We start from the raw sequence: 10,434 nt of genomic DNA on the forward strand, positions 1-10,434 counted from the left end.
ATAGAGACCAGCCTGGGCTACAAAGCAAGATTCTGCCTAACAAAATTAAAGAAACCAAAGAAGTCTGGATATGGTGGCACCTGCCTGCAATCTTAGCACTTGGGAGGCGGAGACAGAATTGTTTCGAGTTTGAGGCTAGTCTGGGATACAGTATGAGACCCTGTCTCAAAAAAAACAAAAAAAAAAAAAACAAAAAAAAAAAAAAAAAAAACCATAAAGGCTGTGTGCGCAGAGCTCAGTTGCTTGCCTGGTGGTTCCATCCCAGAATTGAAAAATGATAAATAATTTCTTTTTACTTAAATTTTTTTTGTAATTGTCTTATAGCTGATTTTCCCCGCTCCACACCCTTGGGACTAAGGCTCGCAGAGGGTGGTGGATCAGGGTAAACGTCTTCGCGAAGTCCTAGACACTCGAAGGGACTGTGTTGAATGAATGGCTCATTAGCGGACTGCTTGCTCTCGGCAAGCAGAGCTCAGAGTGGGCAAGGCAAAGGCAAGGGCTCCGCCCCGGAAGGCGGGGGCGGGGCGGGGCCCAAGCCCTGAGTCTTGGCCCGCGGATAGTGGGAACAGACTGCTGTAGCAGCGGGACCGGCAATCATGGCTCCGGGTTGGCCGCGGCCTCTGCCGCAGATCCTCGTGTTGGGACTCTGGTTGGTTCTGATACGCGCCGCGGCCGGGGAACAAGCACCAGGTATGCTTGGCTCAGAGGACGGTGAACCTCGGACTTTGGGGTGGTCAGGAATGGAATTTGGGTGCCTGGAGATCTGAGTGGAACCGAGTAGACATGAGGTTCTGGGATCCATGGTCCTTTAGGCAGTGTGTTTCAAGTGGGGAAGATCTCAATCTACTCCAATCTTTATCCACAATCCGAGTCTCAGTTTCGCTACCTGTCCAATCAGGTGCGGGGTCTTCTGTCTCAAAAGTTCGAGCCAGAGTAGAGAGAGAGAGAGAGAGTAAACTTCGAGAGAAGGACGTTTGTTTTGTTAAGTGGGCATGCCCTCACCCTGGTCTGTGATGGAATCTGACCAGTCCCGATAGCTAAGAATCACGAAGGGGTACTGGGGTCTTTGCCCTCTATACCATGTGGGGGTGCCCCTTCCATCCGGTGACTTCAATGCCCAGTTATGCGGGAGGAGGGACTGGGGTCGGGCCCAGTGCCCAGGAGTGAGTCACACTGGCGGTGGGGGGGGGGAGGATATCACCCCCCCCCAGTCGCGCGCTACCGGACCCCCTCCCGCACAGCCGTGTCTCGGTCAGGCGGTGCGGTCACCTGTGAGGAATGCGGGGGTGTGGGGGGGCGATGGTGACTCACGTTATTTGAGCCGACTGACCCTGACCTCAGCCCCCAGAATAGCCGCGCCCAGCCGCCAGCTTCTGACTTGCAGCCCCCTCCCCAGGCACCGCCCCATGTTCTAGCGGCAGCTCCTGGAGCGCGGATCTCGACAAGTGTATGGACTGCGCTTCATGTCCATCGCGACCGCACAGCGACTTCTGCTTGGGATGTGAGTGGGGGCGGGGCCGGTGGCAAGCGGATCCTAGAAGTGGGTAGAGGGTTGCTGGGGCGTCGAAAAGGATCTAGGAAGTCAGGGAAGACTGACGGGGAAGGGGCTTCTATCAGGTTGGGGAACACAGGTGGGGCAAAGCTTGAGACTCCATTGAGGGCAGACTGGCTTCCCAAGGGCAAGATCTGATTTGAGCCCTGGCCACTAGGCGCAGCGGCACCTCCCGCTCCCTTCAGGCTGCTCTGGCCCATTCTGGGAGGCGCTCTTAGTCTGGCCTTGGTTTTGGCGCTGCTTTCTGGTTTCCTGGTCTGGAGACGGTGCCGACGGAGAGAAAAGTTTACTAGTAAGTGACCTCCCCACCCTCACTCCTCCCACCTCCCCCATCACTTCCCTAAATGTCCCCTAATCATGACAACCCCACTTCTTATCTTCCAGCCCCCATAGAGGAGACTGGTGGAGAGGGCTGTCCAGGTGTGGCACTGATCCAGTGAGGAGCACTCGCGCTGGGTCCCACTCATCGTCCATTCATTCATTCTGGAGCCAGCCTGGCCTTCCAGACACAACCCGAGCCAGACTCTTCCAACCACAAGGGGGTGGGGTGAGGTGGTGATTCACCTCCAAAGACTGGGCTTAGGGCTCAGGGGAGTCTTCCAAGGTGTCTAGATTGCCCTGTCTCTGGTTCCAGGGCAGAAAGCCTTGAGCTGGGTCACAAAGCGACACAATACTAAGGAACTGCAGCATTTGCACAAGGGGGTCTTTTGCTCTCCCCAAGTCCTGGAGGCCTGACTGACTTGAGGGACAGACACACTAGGTCCCACCCACTCAGATGGGCTAAAATTCAACTAACACTGAGTTTCAGCCCTGGAAGTGGGTCAGATTTAAGGACCTGTTCTTAACACTAAGGAGGCTGGCCCTCTGGGAGGGCTGGCCCTAACACAAACACACACAACCCATCCCCTAAAAGGGGGGGATATTTATTTTGGGGATAAAGTTTGGAGGGGAGGGAGAATTTATTAATAAAAGAATCTTTAACTTTAAATGGTTTGGAGTATGGCCTAATCCCTAGCTTGACTCCCCAGAACTGGAGGAAGGGAGGGAGTCAGTCGGCCACTGCGGGGGCGGGGGGGTGAGGCTCTGACTCACACATTCTCAATGCCTGGAGCCCGGCCTGCCAGGACCTGGCTTGCCCTCACCGTTTTCCAGGGAAGATTTTGAGGAGGAAACCCCAGCATCCAGCACTCCACCCTCCTCAAAGGCTGTTGAGAAACCTTCAACTGCTCAGAAATCTTTATTCACTAATAGGGTAACACATTCCCCTTCCCAAGCTGCTGCCCCTCCCATTCAGGGTTTCTCTGAGTTCAGTTCAGTATCATCTATCCTGTTACAGGGGGAAGGACCTCTTCCTTCTGGGAGGGTGTGGGGGGATTGCTGGTCTTTGTTGTCTGGGAACAAGGTGGGGAGGGACACTGGCCGTCAGCACTTAGAGCTCCATGATGTCCCCAGCTGGGGATGCAGGGTAGAAGGGACTGGGAGTATCCCCCAGCCTCAGTAGCCTGAGGGCCTCAGGGATCAGGCTCCCAGGATAGCGCCAGAGAAGCAGCTCTGGGCAAGAGCTCCTGAAAGAAGAAAAAAGACAGTGAAACTATGGGGCAGAGGCTGGTCTGGCAGAGCCACCTCCTACCAGGGCCAGGTCCCCTGGAGCCAAAGATGGAAAACAGCACAGAAGTTGGCTAGAAGCTAAAAATAGCGGAATGAGGCAGGGTATGAGGAGGCCCTGACGACTGCACGGGATCCTCTAGAAGGCCCCGCAAGGGGAGGTGCCTACCTGAGTGGTGGCAGGACCTGGGGGAAAGTCACAGGGGGACTGCAGTAGGGGTGGTCATTATGTAGGCTGAGTCGAGAGAAGTGGGTGGCCATGTTCTCCTCGGAAAGAAACTGCTTGTGCAAGGGCTCCCTGGGGGAAAGACCAGAGAGGAACAGAAGCAGGGATGTTGAGGGTGGAGGCAAACTGATGAGGAGGGCCAAAGGTGACATCTCAGGGGACCCATCTGCCCCCAAACTTAATGCTCCTTCTCCAGGGGTCTCCGTGCTCTTGGGCACAGCAACAAGGAGAGGGGAGCTGGGAAACCGAGCCAGGTGTAGCCCACTCTCTTGGTCCCTTCCCGAAGATCTGCCCTCCTGAGCCTGTAAAGTAAGCCAGGATTCCAGAATCAGTCTGGTCTGTGTGGCCTAAGCCACCTTCCTCTCCCAGGCCGTCATCCACCAGGCTACCTTGGAAATTCTGACCGTGGCTTCCCAGCTCCAACACAACCTCGAGCACCACGGTTTCCTGCACCACCTCGCCTCACTTCCCAGGATCACCCTGACCGGCCCTGGGTCCCCAGCCAAAGCTCTTGCCCTCCGTTAGTCCGGCCCACCCAGGGACTGCTTACGCACCTGGCGTCCAGGCCGCGAGCCACCCCAGTGGTGGCCCGTGGGTCCCGACTTGGGGGGCCTCGCTCCAGGGGCTGTTGTAGGATCATTACGTTTCAGGGTCCTGCAGATAGAGGGGTGGGATCCAGGCGGCAGAGGCGGAGCCTGTGAGGGCGTGGTACAACGCGAGGGGCGGGGCCACCGGCGTGCGCACCGGAGACGTTCGACGCAGGCGCGGAAGGCGAGCAGCGCGAGGTTAGAAGGCGGGACGGGTCGGCGTGGTGGGGGAGGGGATTCGGAGTAGCTGGACAGTACCGGACGCTATTTAGCATAAGGGTGCTTCGCGGAGCTCTCCTAGGTTTCGGTGGTTCGAGACCATACAGGCCTGCCGCCTTAGTTGTTGAACGGCAGGCAGTGCCAGGTCCTGGGGCGCAACGAGAAGAGCCACTCTCAGGCACGTAGGGATTCGAAAGGTTCTGTCGAGCGTCGAGAGGTTGTGTCGCGCGTAGAGCCCTCTGGGAGTTGTAGTTCCGAAGATGGAGCACGCTGCACCGTCCCCAGTGCCTCTGGGTCAGGTGAGTCGAGTGTGCGCACAGTGCCTTCTGGGGTTTGTAGTCTTGCCCTCACCGGGTGTCTAAGGAATACTCCAGGATGCCCGGTGTAGGTAGGTGGTTTGTGGAACTCGGACTCTGACCCCAAAAACAGTGATCCCTGATCTTTGGGATCTAGTAGGGAGAGTCATAGGGACTAGGTATCAGTACATTTTACTATGAGGGATAATAAAGCCCACTTTAAAAAAATTTAGCACCATTGGATGTGGTGCCACACACGTTTAATCCCAGCACTGGGGAGGCAGAGGCAGGCATATCTGTGAGTTAGAAATTAACCTGCTGCATAGCGAGTTCCTGGTTATCCAGGGCTACATAGTGAGACCCTGCCTTTAAAAAAAAGAAAAGAAAGAAAAAGAGCCTTTTTTTTTTTAAACCCAGGGCCTTGGGCACGGTAAGGACATGCTCTATTGTTTAGTTAGTTACACTCCAGCCCAAGACCTGCTTATTGCTATGTATCCCCAGCTTACTTTGAACTTTGCTATATAATGGAGAATGATCTTAACCTTCTGTTCCTCTCGCTGCTTTTATCTCCCGAGTGTTATGGGCTATTGGGTGTGCCATAATGCCCAATATATACAGTGCTGGTGCTCAAAACACGGGGCTTTGGGTAAGAATGGCTTTAGCGGTTGGAGAGATAGGAGAGGACTCAACTTTGGTTCCCAGCACTCAAATTCCAAAGCTTGTGATTGCTTATAACTCCAGCTCCAGGGGAGTTGAGTCCTCTGGCCTCTGTGGACACCTGTACTCTCTTGCACACACTCCCTTTGCACACGTATACACATAATTAAAATAAATCTTTAAAAAGAGCGCTTACTGGGGGTGGCAGTGTATCCCTTTAATCCCAGCACTTGGGAGGCAGAGAGAGGCAGATGGATTTCTTGAGTTCAAGGCCAGCCTGGCTAGTCTACAGAGTGAGTTTTAGGACAGCCAGGGGCTACACAGAGAAGCCCTGTTCCCCCCCCCCCCACAACACTCCCAAAACAAAAACAAAAAGAGAGAGAGCGTGGTCTACCAATTGAGTAGTTATCTTCAGCCTCAAGAACCACTTTATCTTTTTCTTTTGGAAAACAAAGTTTCACGAAGTACATCGGGCTGGCCTGGAACTCAGAGATCGGTCTTCCTCTTCCTCTCAAGTGCTGGGATTAAAGGCATGCACCACCACACTAGGCCCACTTATTTTCTTGTAAGATTTATTCATTGTTTTATGTCTATAAGTGTTTTGCCTACTTGTTGTATGTGTGCTATGTGTGTTTATGGTATTCTTGGAGGCCAGAAGAGGCATCACAGGGGGCCGGAGAGATAGCCCAGTGGTTAAAAGCACTTGCTGCTCTTCTAGAGGTACCAAGTTCAGTTCCCAGCACCCATATAGGAGTGGATATACAAATGCCTGTAAGCCAGTAGGCCAGCTTGATCTACATAGTGAGTTCTGGGAAAAAGAGGATGCATGGGATAATAGGTAATTTAGTGTGAACTTATTCACAATAATAATAGTAATAGAGTAAATACTTGTGAGCTATTATGGACAATTTACACTAGTATAATTTCTTGTATATTGATACAAGTTCAAATTATATTTGTTATTTCTGTTTACAATATTTGTACACTTATGCAAAGTTATTTTGTCATATTGTATGCATGCATGTTTCTACCTCTAAGACATTTTGTATATTGATACAATTTTAGGGTAATTCATATCGCATTATATATTTCTACCTCTGATCAAGATATTTATACATTGTTTACATTTTGATGTCATTGTCCTGTTTTACTGCAGTTGTTTAAAGATTGTTTAATAGTCTGACATGAAGTCTTTTTTTTTTTTTTTTTTTTTTTTTTTTTTTGGTTTTTTTGAGACAGGGTTTCTCTGTGGCTTTGGAGTCTGTCCTGGAACTAGCTCTTGTAGACCAGGCTGGTCTCGAACTCACAGAGATCCGCCTGCCTCTGCCTCCCGAGTGCTGGGATTAAAGGCGTGCGCCACCACCGCCCGGCTGAAGTCTTAATCTTTAAGTTATATAGGTATTAAGTATTATAGGTCAGTAGTCATACATATTTGTTAGACTAATTAGGCTCTTTAGATACAAAGATATTGTATACTGCATAGAAAGGTAATCCTCAGTCACTTCAAAGATCTGTAGAACATGGCATTTTAACAACTTAGGATTGCTTTCACAGCAAGAGGGCTTCCTATGAGAACCTTTCTGGGGGTTGGAGAGATGGCTTAGCAGTTAAGAGCACTGGCTGCTCTTCCAGAGGACCCAGGTTCAAGTCCCAGCACCCGCATGGAAACTCACAACTGTCTGCAGCTCCAGTTCCAGAGGATTGAATACCCTTATACAGACATACATGCAGGCAAAACACCAACGTACATAAAATAAAAGTAAATAATTAAAAAAAAAGGACCGTGGTGGTGCACGCCTTTAATCCCAGCACTTGGGAGCCAGAGGCAGGTGGTTCTCTATGAGTTTGAGGCCAGCCTGGTCTATAAGAGAACCTTTCTGGGGGAGGGGTGACATCAGATCTCCTGGAACTAGAGTTCCAGATGGTTGTGATCTGCTGTGTGGGTGCTGGGGGCGGTCCTCTGCAGGAGTAGTGCACACTTATCTGCTGAGCCATCTCCCACACAGTTTTTTAAAGATTTATTATTTTTATTCACTTAGTTTTTTGAGACAGGGCCGACATATTTCAGGCTAGCCTGGAGTTTGTCATGGAGTGGAGGAAGTCCTCCTGCCTGCACCTCCTGAGTGCTGGGAGCACAGGCCACAGGTGTGTGCTTGCTTTATGCAGTGTGCAGGGCTGGGGAGTGAGCCTAAGGCTTGGTGCATGCGTATCAAGTGCTCTCACAACTCAATTACACCCTCAGAGGTGTGTGTGTATGGGAGACTATCTCATGTAGCCCAGGTTACCCTTGAATTCACTATATAGCTGAGGATAATCTTGAATTACCACTGACCCTCCTACCTGCACCTGGCAAGTGCTGGGATCACCGTTGTGCACTACCCCATTTGGTACAAAGCTCTTATATTCCCTAGTTTACCTCGTTATAACAGACTTTCCTGTTAGGTCAGCTGACAGGAGAGGCTTGGTGCTTGCTCTAAGTCCTGAGCACTGTGCCTCAGTTCTCCCTTTCGCACTGTCCTGGACCCACTCTTGTATGGGGAGCTACCTGTGGTTGTGATTGAGAAGGGCTGGAGTCTGTAGGATGAGGCCCCAACATCCCAGACTCTCCTCATCTGCCTTCTCCCCACAGGCTGAGGTCTTTCAGGCCCTGCAGCGGCTGCACATGACCGTCTACTCCCAGAGTGTCTCACCCTGTGGGAAGTTCCTGGCAGCTGGCAACAATTATGGGCAGATTGCCATTTTCAGGTACCCTCTCCCCAGATTCCCACCACACATGAGCCGAGCACTGGTGCCTTCTGGGATTAATGCTCCCTGCTTGACTTTGGCTCCTCCCCAACTTTCTTTCAGTTTGTCTGCTGCCTTGAGTTCAGAGGCCAAAGAAGAAAGCAAAAAACCCATGGTGACCTTCCATGGTGGGTATAGCTGTTAAGTGTGGTTCAGGAGACCTCAGGATAGAGATGGGGACACAGAGGGCTCACTAACATTTTCTTGTCTCTTTAGCCCACGATGGGCCTGTCTATAGCATGGTCTCCACGGATCGGCATCTACTTAGTGCTGGGGATGGGGAAGTGAAGGGCTGGCTTTGGGCAGAAATCCTCAAGAAGGTAAGGAGTCTGGAGCCCGGAACAGGCTGGGCTTCTCCGCCTGGGGAGATTTTGGGCTCAGTGTTTCCTCCTATATTTCTCTGAAGGGCTGTAAGGAACTGTGGCGTCGTCAGCCGCCGTACAGGTGAGCGGGAACCATATTGGCAGAGGGCATGTGAGGTCACAGACACTCACTCCCTCTGTGATTCTGACGCTTCTCCTCCTCCACTAGGACCAGCCTGGAAGTACCTGAAATCAATGCCTTGCTGCTTGTCCCCAAGGTCTGAGTTCTTTGTGACCATTCTAGGCCAAGCATTGCTCCTCGACACTCCCTGCCCTGATGGACACTGACCTTCTGCTCTCTCCTGCTTCCCCACAGGAGAATTCACTGATTCTAGCCGGGGGAGATTGCCAGCTGCACACTATGGACCTGGAAACCGGGACCTTCACAGTGAGTGGGGGTCTGCAGCCAGGGCAGGTCGGGGCCAAAGGTGGATGCTTCCTGGGTCTCCGGTCTCCCTCTGAGCCTTCCCTTTTCCCTGCAGCGGGCCCTTCGAGGCCACACAGACTACATCCACTGCCTGGCACTGAGGGACCGCAGCCCTGAGGTGCTGTCTGGTGGTGAGGATGGAGCTGTGCGGCTTTGGGGTAAGGAAACGTCCAATTAGTAAGAAAGTAAGCAGGGTCTGGTGGCACACACCTTTAACCCCAGCACTTGGGAGGCAGAGGCAGGAGCACCTCTGAGTTAAGAGGCCAGCCTGGTGTACAGAGTGAGTTCCAAGTCAGCCAGGGCTATGTAGAGACTCTGCCTCCAAAAAAAAAAAAATAAATAAATAAATAGATACAAATAAAAAAGGATAAGTGGGGGTGGGGCTTTGTGGCTCATCAAGAGTCCTGGTGGTTTTATTTCCACACAGATCTCCGTATAGCCAAAGAGGTTCAGACCATTGAAGTCTATAAGCATGAGGTGAGGAGGGACCTATGCCCTTGTCTCCCTAATTCTCCATCCTCCAGTGTCCTTACCTCCTCTCTCCTTCCCAGGAGTGCTCAAGGCCCCACAATGGGCGCTGGATTGGATGTTTGGCTACTGACTCAGACTGGATGGTGAGCTGGGCAGTGTGGGATCGAGTGGCCACTAAAGTCCATGACTCAGAATGACTGGGGCCTGCTACCTTTCTGCCTAGGTCTGTGGAGGTGGCCCAGCCCTCACCCTCTGGCACCTCAGGTCTTCCACGCCCACCACCGTCTTTCCCATCCGGGCACCACAGAAGCATGCCACCTTCTACCAGGACCTGGTGAGACCTCTGTCTTGATTCTGTCACCTGTGCAGTGCCCCTGCTTAGACCTGACCCCTGAACTCCTCTCTGTCCTCCACAGATCCTGTCTGCTGGCCAGGGCTCTTGTGTCAACCACTGGCAGCTGAGTGGGGAGCTTAAGGCCCAGGTGCCTGCTTCTTCCCCAGGGCTGCTCAGCCTAAGCCTCAACCAGCAGCCAGCAGCCCCAGAGTGCAAGGTGTGTCTTGGAACGGATATAGGATCTCAAGGGGCCTATGGGATAGGTGGGTCAGCCATGTCTTCCTGGCTTTTAGGTTCTGACTGCTTCAGGCAACAGCTGTCGAGTGGATGTCTTCACCAACCTGGGCTACCGTGCCTTCTCCATGTCCTTCTGACATCAGGATCCTCCGTCTCAGCAGCTGGAATTCACTGTTTGTGTTTTGGGATGGGGTTGCCTTACATGTTAGCCCAGGCTGGCCTGGAACTCACTTTGTGGCTCCGTTTGGTCTCAGACCTTGAGCAGTCCTATCCATTGTGGAAGTGCTGAGATTTAGGCCGTGAGCCACGGCGCTCAGCTTTTTTTTTTTTTTTTTTTTTCTGTCAAAATAAAGTTTTAGGCTTTTCTTGTTTGCATTTTCTACCCAAGAGTGGAGACCAAGTAAATATAGTGATGTATATATTACTCTGACTTATCCTTACACATCAATGCCCATCCCCAACCCTGTCACACAGATAGGGTAGGAGCTGAAGCTTAGAAAAGATAGGCCTATATAGATTTCGAAAAATAAACAGCTCTGCCCTGCCACCCCCCTGGGCCTCCTGCCCCAAAGCTGGCCCCTGCTCCAGAAGTGCCTCTGTTCACCTCTTGGGGGAAGGAAGACAATGGCCTTACTTGGAAGTTATTCAGGCCCAGTGGTTCCATTGGCTGTTAAGAG

At 52.0% G+C, this 10,434-nt stretch overlaps 3 protein-coding genes across 6 annotated transcripts; 2 read left to right on the forward strand and 1 right to left on the reverse strand.

Moving 5' to 3' along the window:
- Positions 1 to 399: 399 nt before the first annotated feature.
- Positions 400 to 2,540, forward strand: Tnfrsf12a (TNF receptor superfamily member 12A). The gene is made up of 4 exons (XM_038326066.1): positions 400 to 690; positions 1,397 to 1,501; positions 1,710 to 1,844; positions 1,937 to 2,540. Exons 1-4 carry the CDS (start codon positions 597 to 599, stop codon positions 1,990 to 1,992), a joined length of 390 nt encoding a protein of 129 aa, XP_038181994.1. The 5' UTR covers positions 400 to 596; the 3' UTR covers positions 1,993 to 2,540.
- A 233-nt stretch (positions 2,541 to 2,773) lies between these two features.
- Hcfc1r1 (host cell factor C1 regulator 1) lies at positions 2,774 to 4,400 on the reverse strand. The gene is made up of 3 exons (XM_038326067.2): positions 3,938 to 4,400; positions 3,327 to 3,455; positions 2,774 to 3,117 (listed from the first exon to the last, which is right to left on the reverse strand). The coding sequence occupies exons 1-3, from the start codon at positions 4,021 to 4,023 to the stop codon at positions 2,982 to 2,984; spliced, it is 351 nt and encodes a 116-aa protein (XP_038181995.1). The 5' UTR covers positions 4,024 to 4,400; the 3' UTR covers positions 2,774 to 2,981.
- Positions 4,136 to 10,078, forward strand: Thoc6 (THO complex 6). Of its 4 annotated transcripts, none has more exons than XM_038326062.1 (13): positions 4,136 to 4,488; positions 7,772 to 7,887; positions 7,990 to 8,054; positions 8,143 to 8,246; positions 8,333 to 8,370; positions 8,458 to 8,506; positions 8,605 to 8,676; positions 8,771 to 8,873; positions 9,143 to 9,192; positions 9,267 to 9,329; positions 9,410 to 9,520; positions 9,603 to 9,737; positions 9,814 to 10,077. In XM_038326062.1, exons 1-13 carry the CDS (start codon positions 4,450 to 4,452, stop codon positions 9,892 to 9,894), a joined length of 1,026 nt encoding a protein of 341 aa, XP_038181990.1. In that variant the 5' UTR covers positions 4,136 to 4,449; the 3' UTR covers positions 9,895 to 10,077. The 4 variants fall into 4 exon arrangements, with proteins under 4 accessions (XP_038181990.1, XP_038181993.1, XP_038181992.1 ...); XM_038326065.1 differs by having other exon boundaries at positions 4,147 to 4,168; positions 9,814 to 10,078; XM_038326064.1 differs by lacking the exon at positions 4,136 to 4,488 and adding an exon at positions 4,554 to 4,577 and having other exon boundaries at positions 9,814 to 10,078.
- The last annotated feature ends 356 nt before the right edge of the window (positions 10,079 to 10,434 follow it).

This window comes from Arvicola amphibius, chromosome 4 (genome assembly GCF_903992535.2).
Source record: "Arvicola amphibius chromosome 4, mArvAmp1.2, whole genome shotgun sequence".
NCBI lineage: Eukaryota > Metazoa > Chordata > Mammalia > Rodentia > Cricetidae > Arvicola > Arvicola amphibius.

Bases quoted from the DNA above. Each gene is read 5' to 3' on its own strand.
- Tnfrsf12a (XM_038326066.1), top strand. From the start codon at position 597: ATGGCTCCGGGTTGGCCGCGGCCTCTGCCGCAGATCCTCGTGTTGGGA. The intron at 1,502-1,709 runs GTGAGTGGGGGC...CCTGGCCACTAG, and splicing joins CAGCGACTTCTGCTTGGGAT to GCGCAGCGGCACCTCCCGCT. The intron at 1,845-1,936 runs GTAAGTGACCTC...CTTATCTTCCAG, and splicing joins ACGGAGAGAAAAGTTTACTA to CCCCCATAGAGGAGACTGGT.
- Hcfc1r1 (XM_038326067.2), bottom strand. From the start codon at position 4,023: ATGATCCTACAACAGCCCCTGGAGCGAGGCCCCCCAAGTCGGGACCCA. The intron at 3,456-3,937 runs GTGCGTAAGCAG...TCTTTCCCCCAG, and splicing joins GCTCGCGGCCTGGACGCCAG to GGAGCCCTTGCACAAGCAGT. The intron at 3,118-3,326 runs GTAGGCACCTCC...TTCTTCTTTCAG, and splicing joins CAGGTCCTGCCACCACTCAG to GAGCTCTTGCCCAGAGCTGC.
- Thoc6 (XM_038326062.1), top strand. From the start codon at position 4,450: ATGGAGCACGCTGCACCGTCCCCAGTGCCTCTGGGTCAG. The intron at 7,888-7,989 runs GTACCCTCTCCC...ACTTTCTTTCAG, and splicing joins GGGCAGATTGCCATTTTCAG to TTTGTCTGCTGCCTTGAGTT. The intron at 9,330-9,409 runs GTGAGCTGGGCA...CTTTCTGCCTAG, and splicing joins CTACTGACTCAGACTGGATG to GTCTGTGGAGGTGGCCCAGC.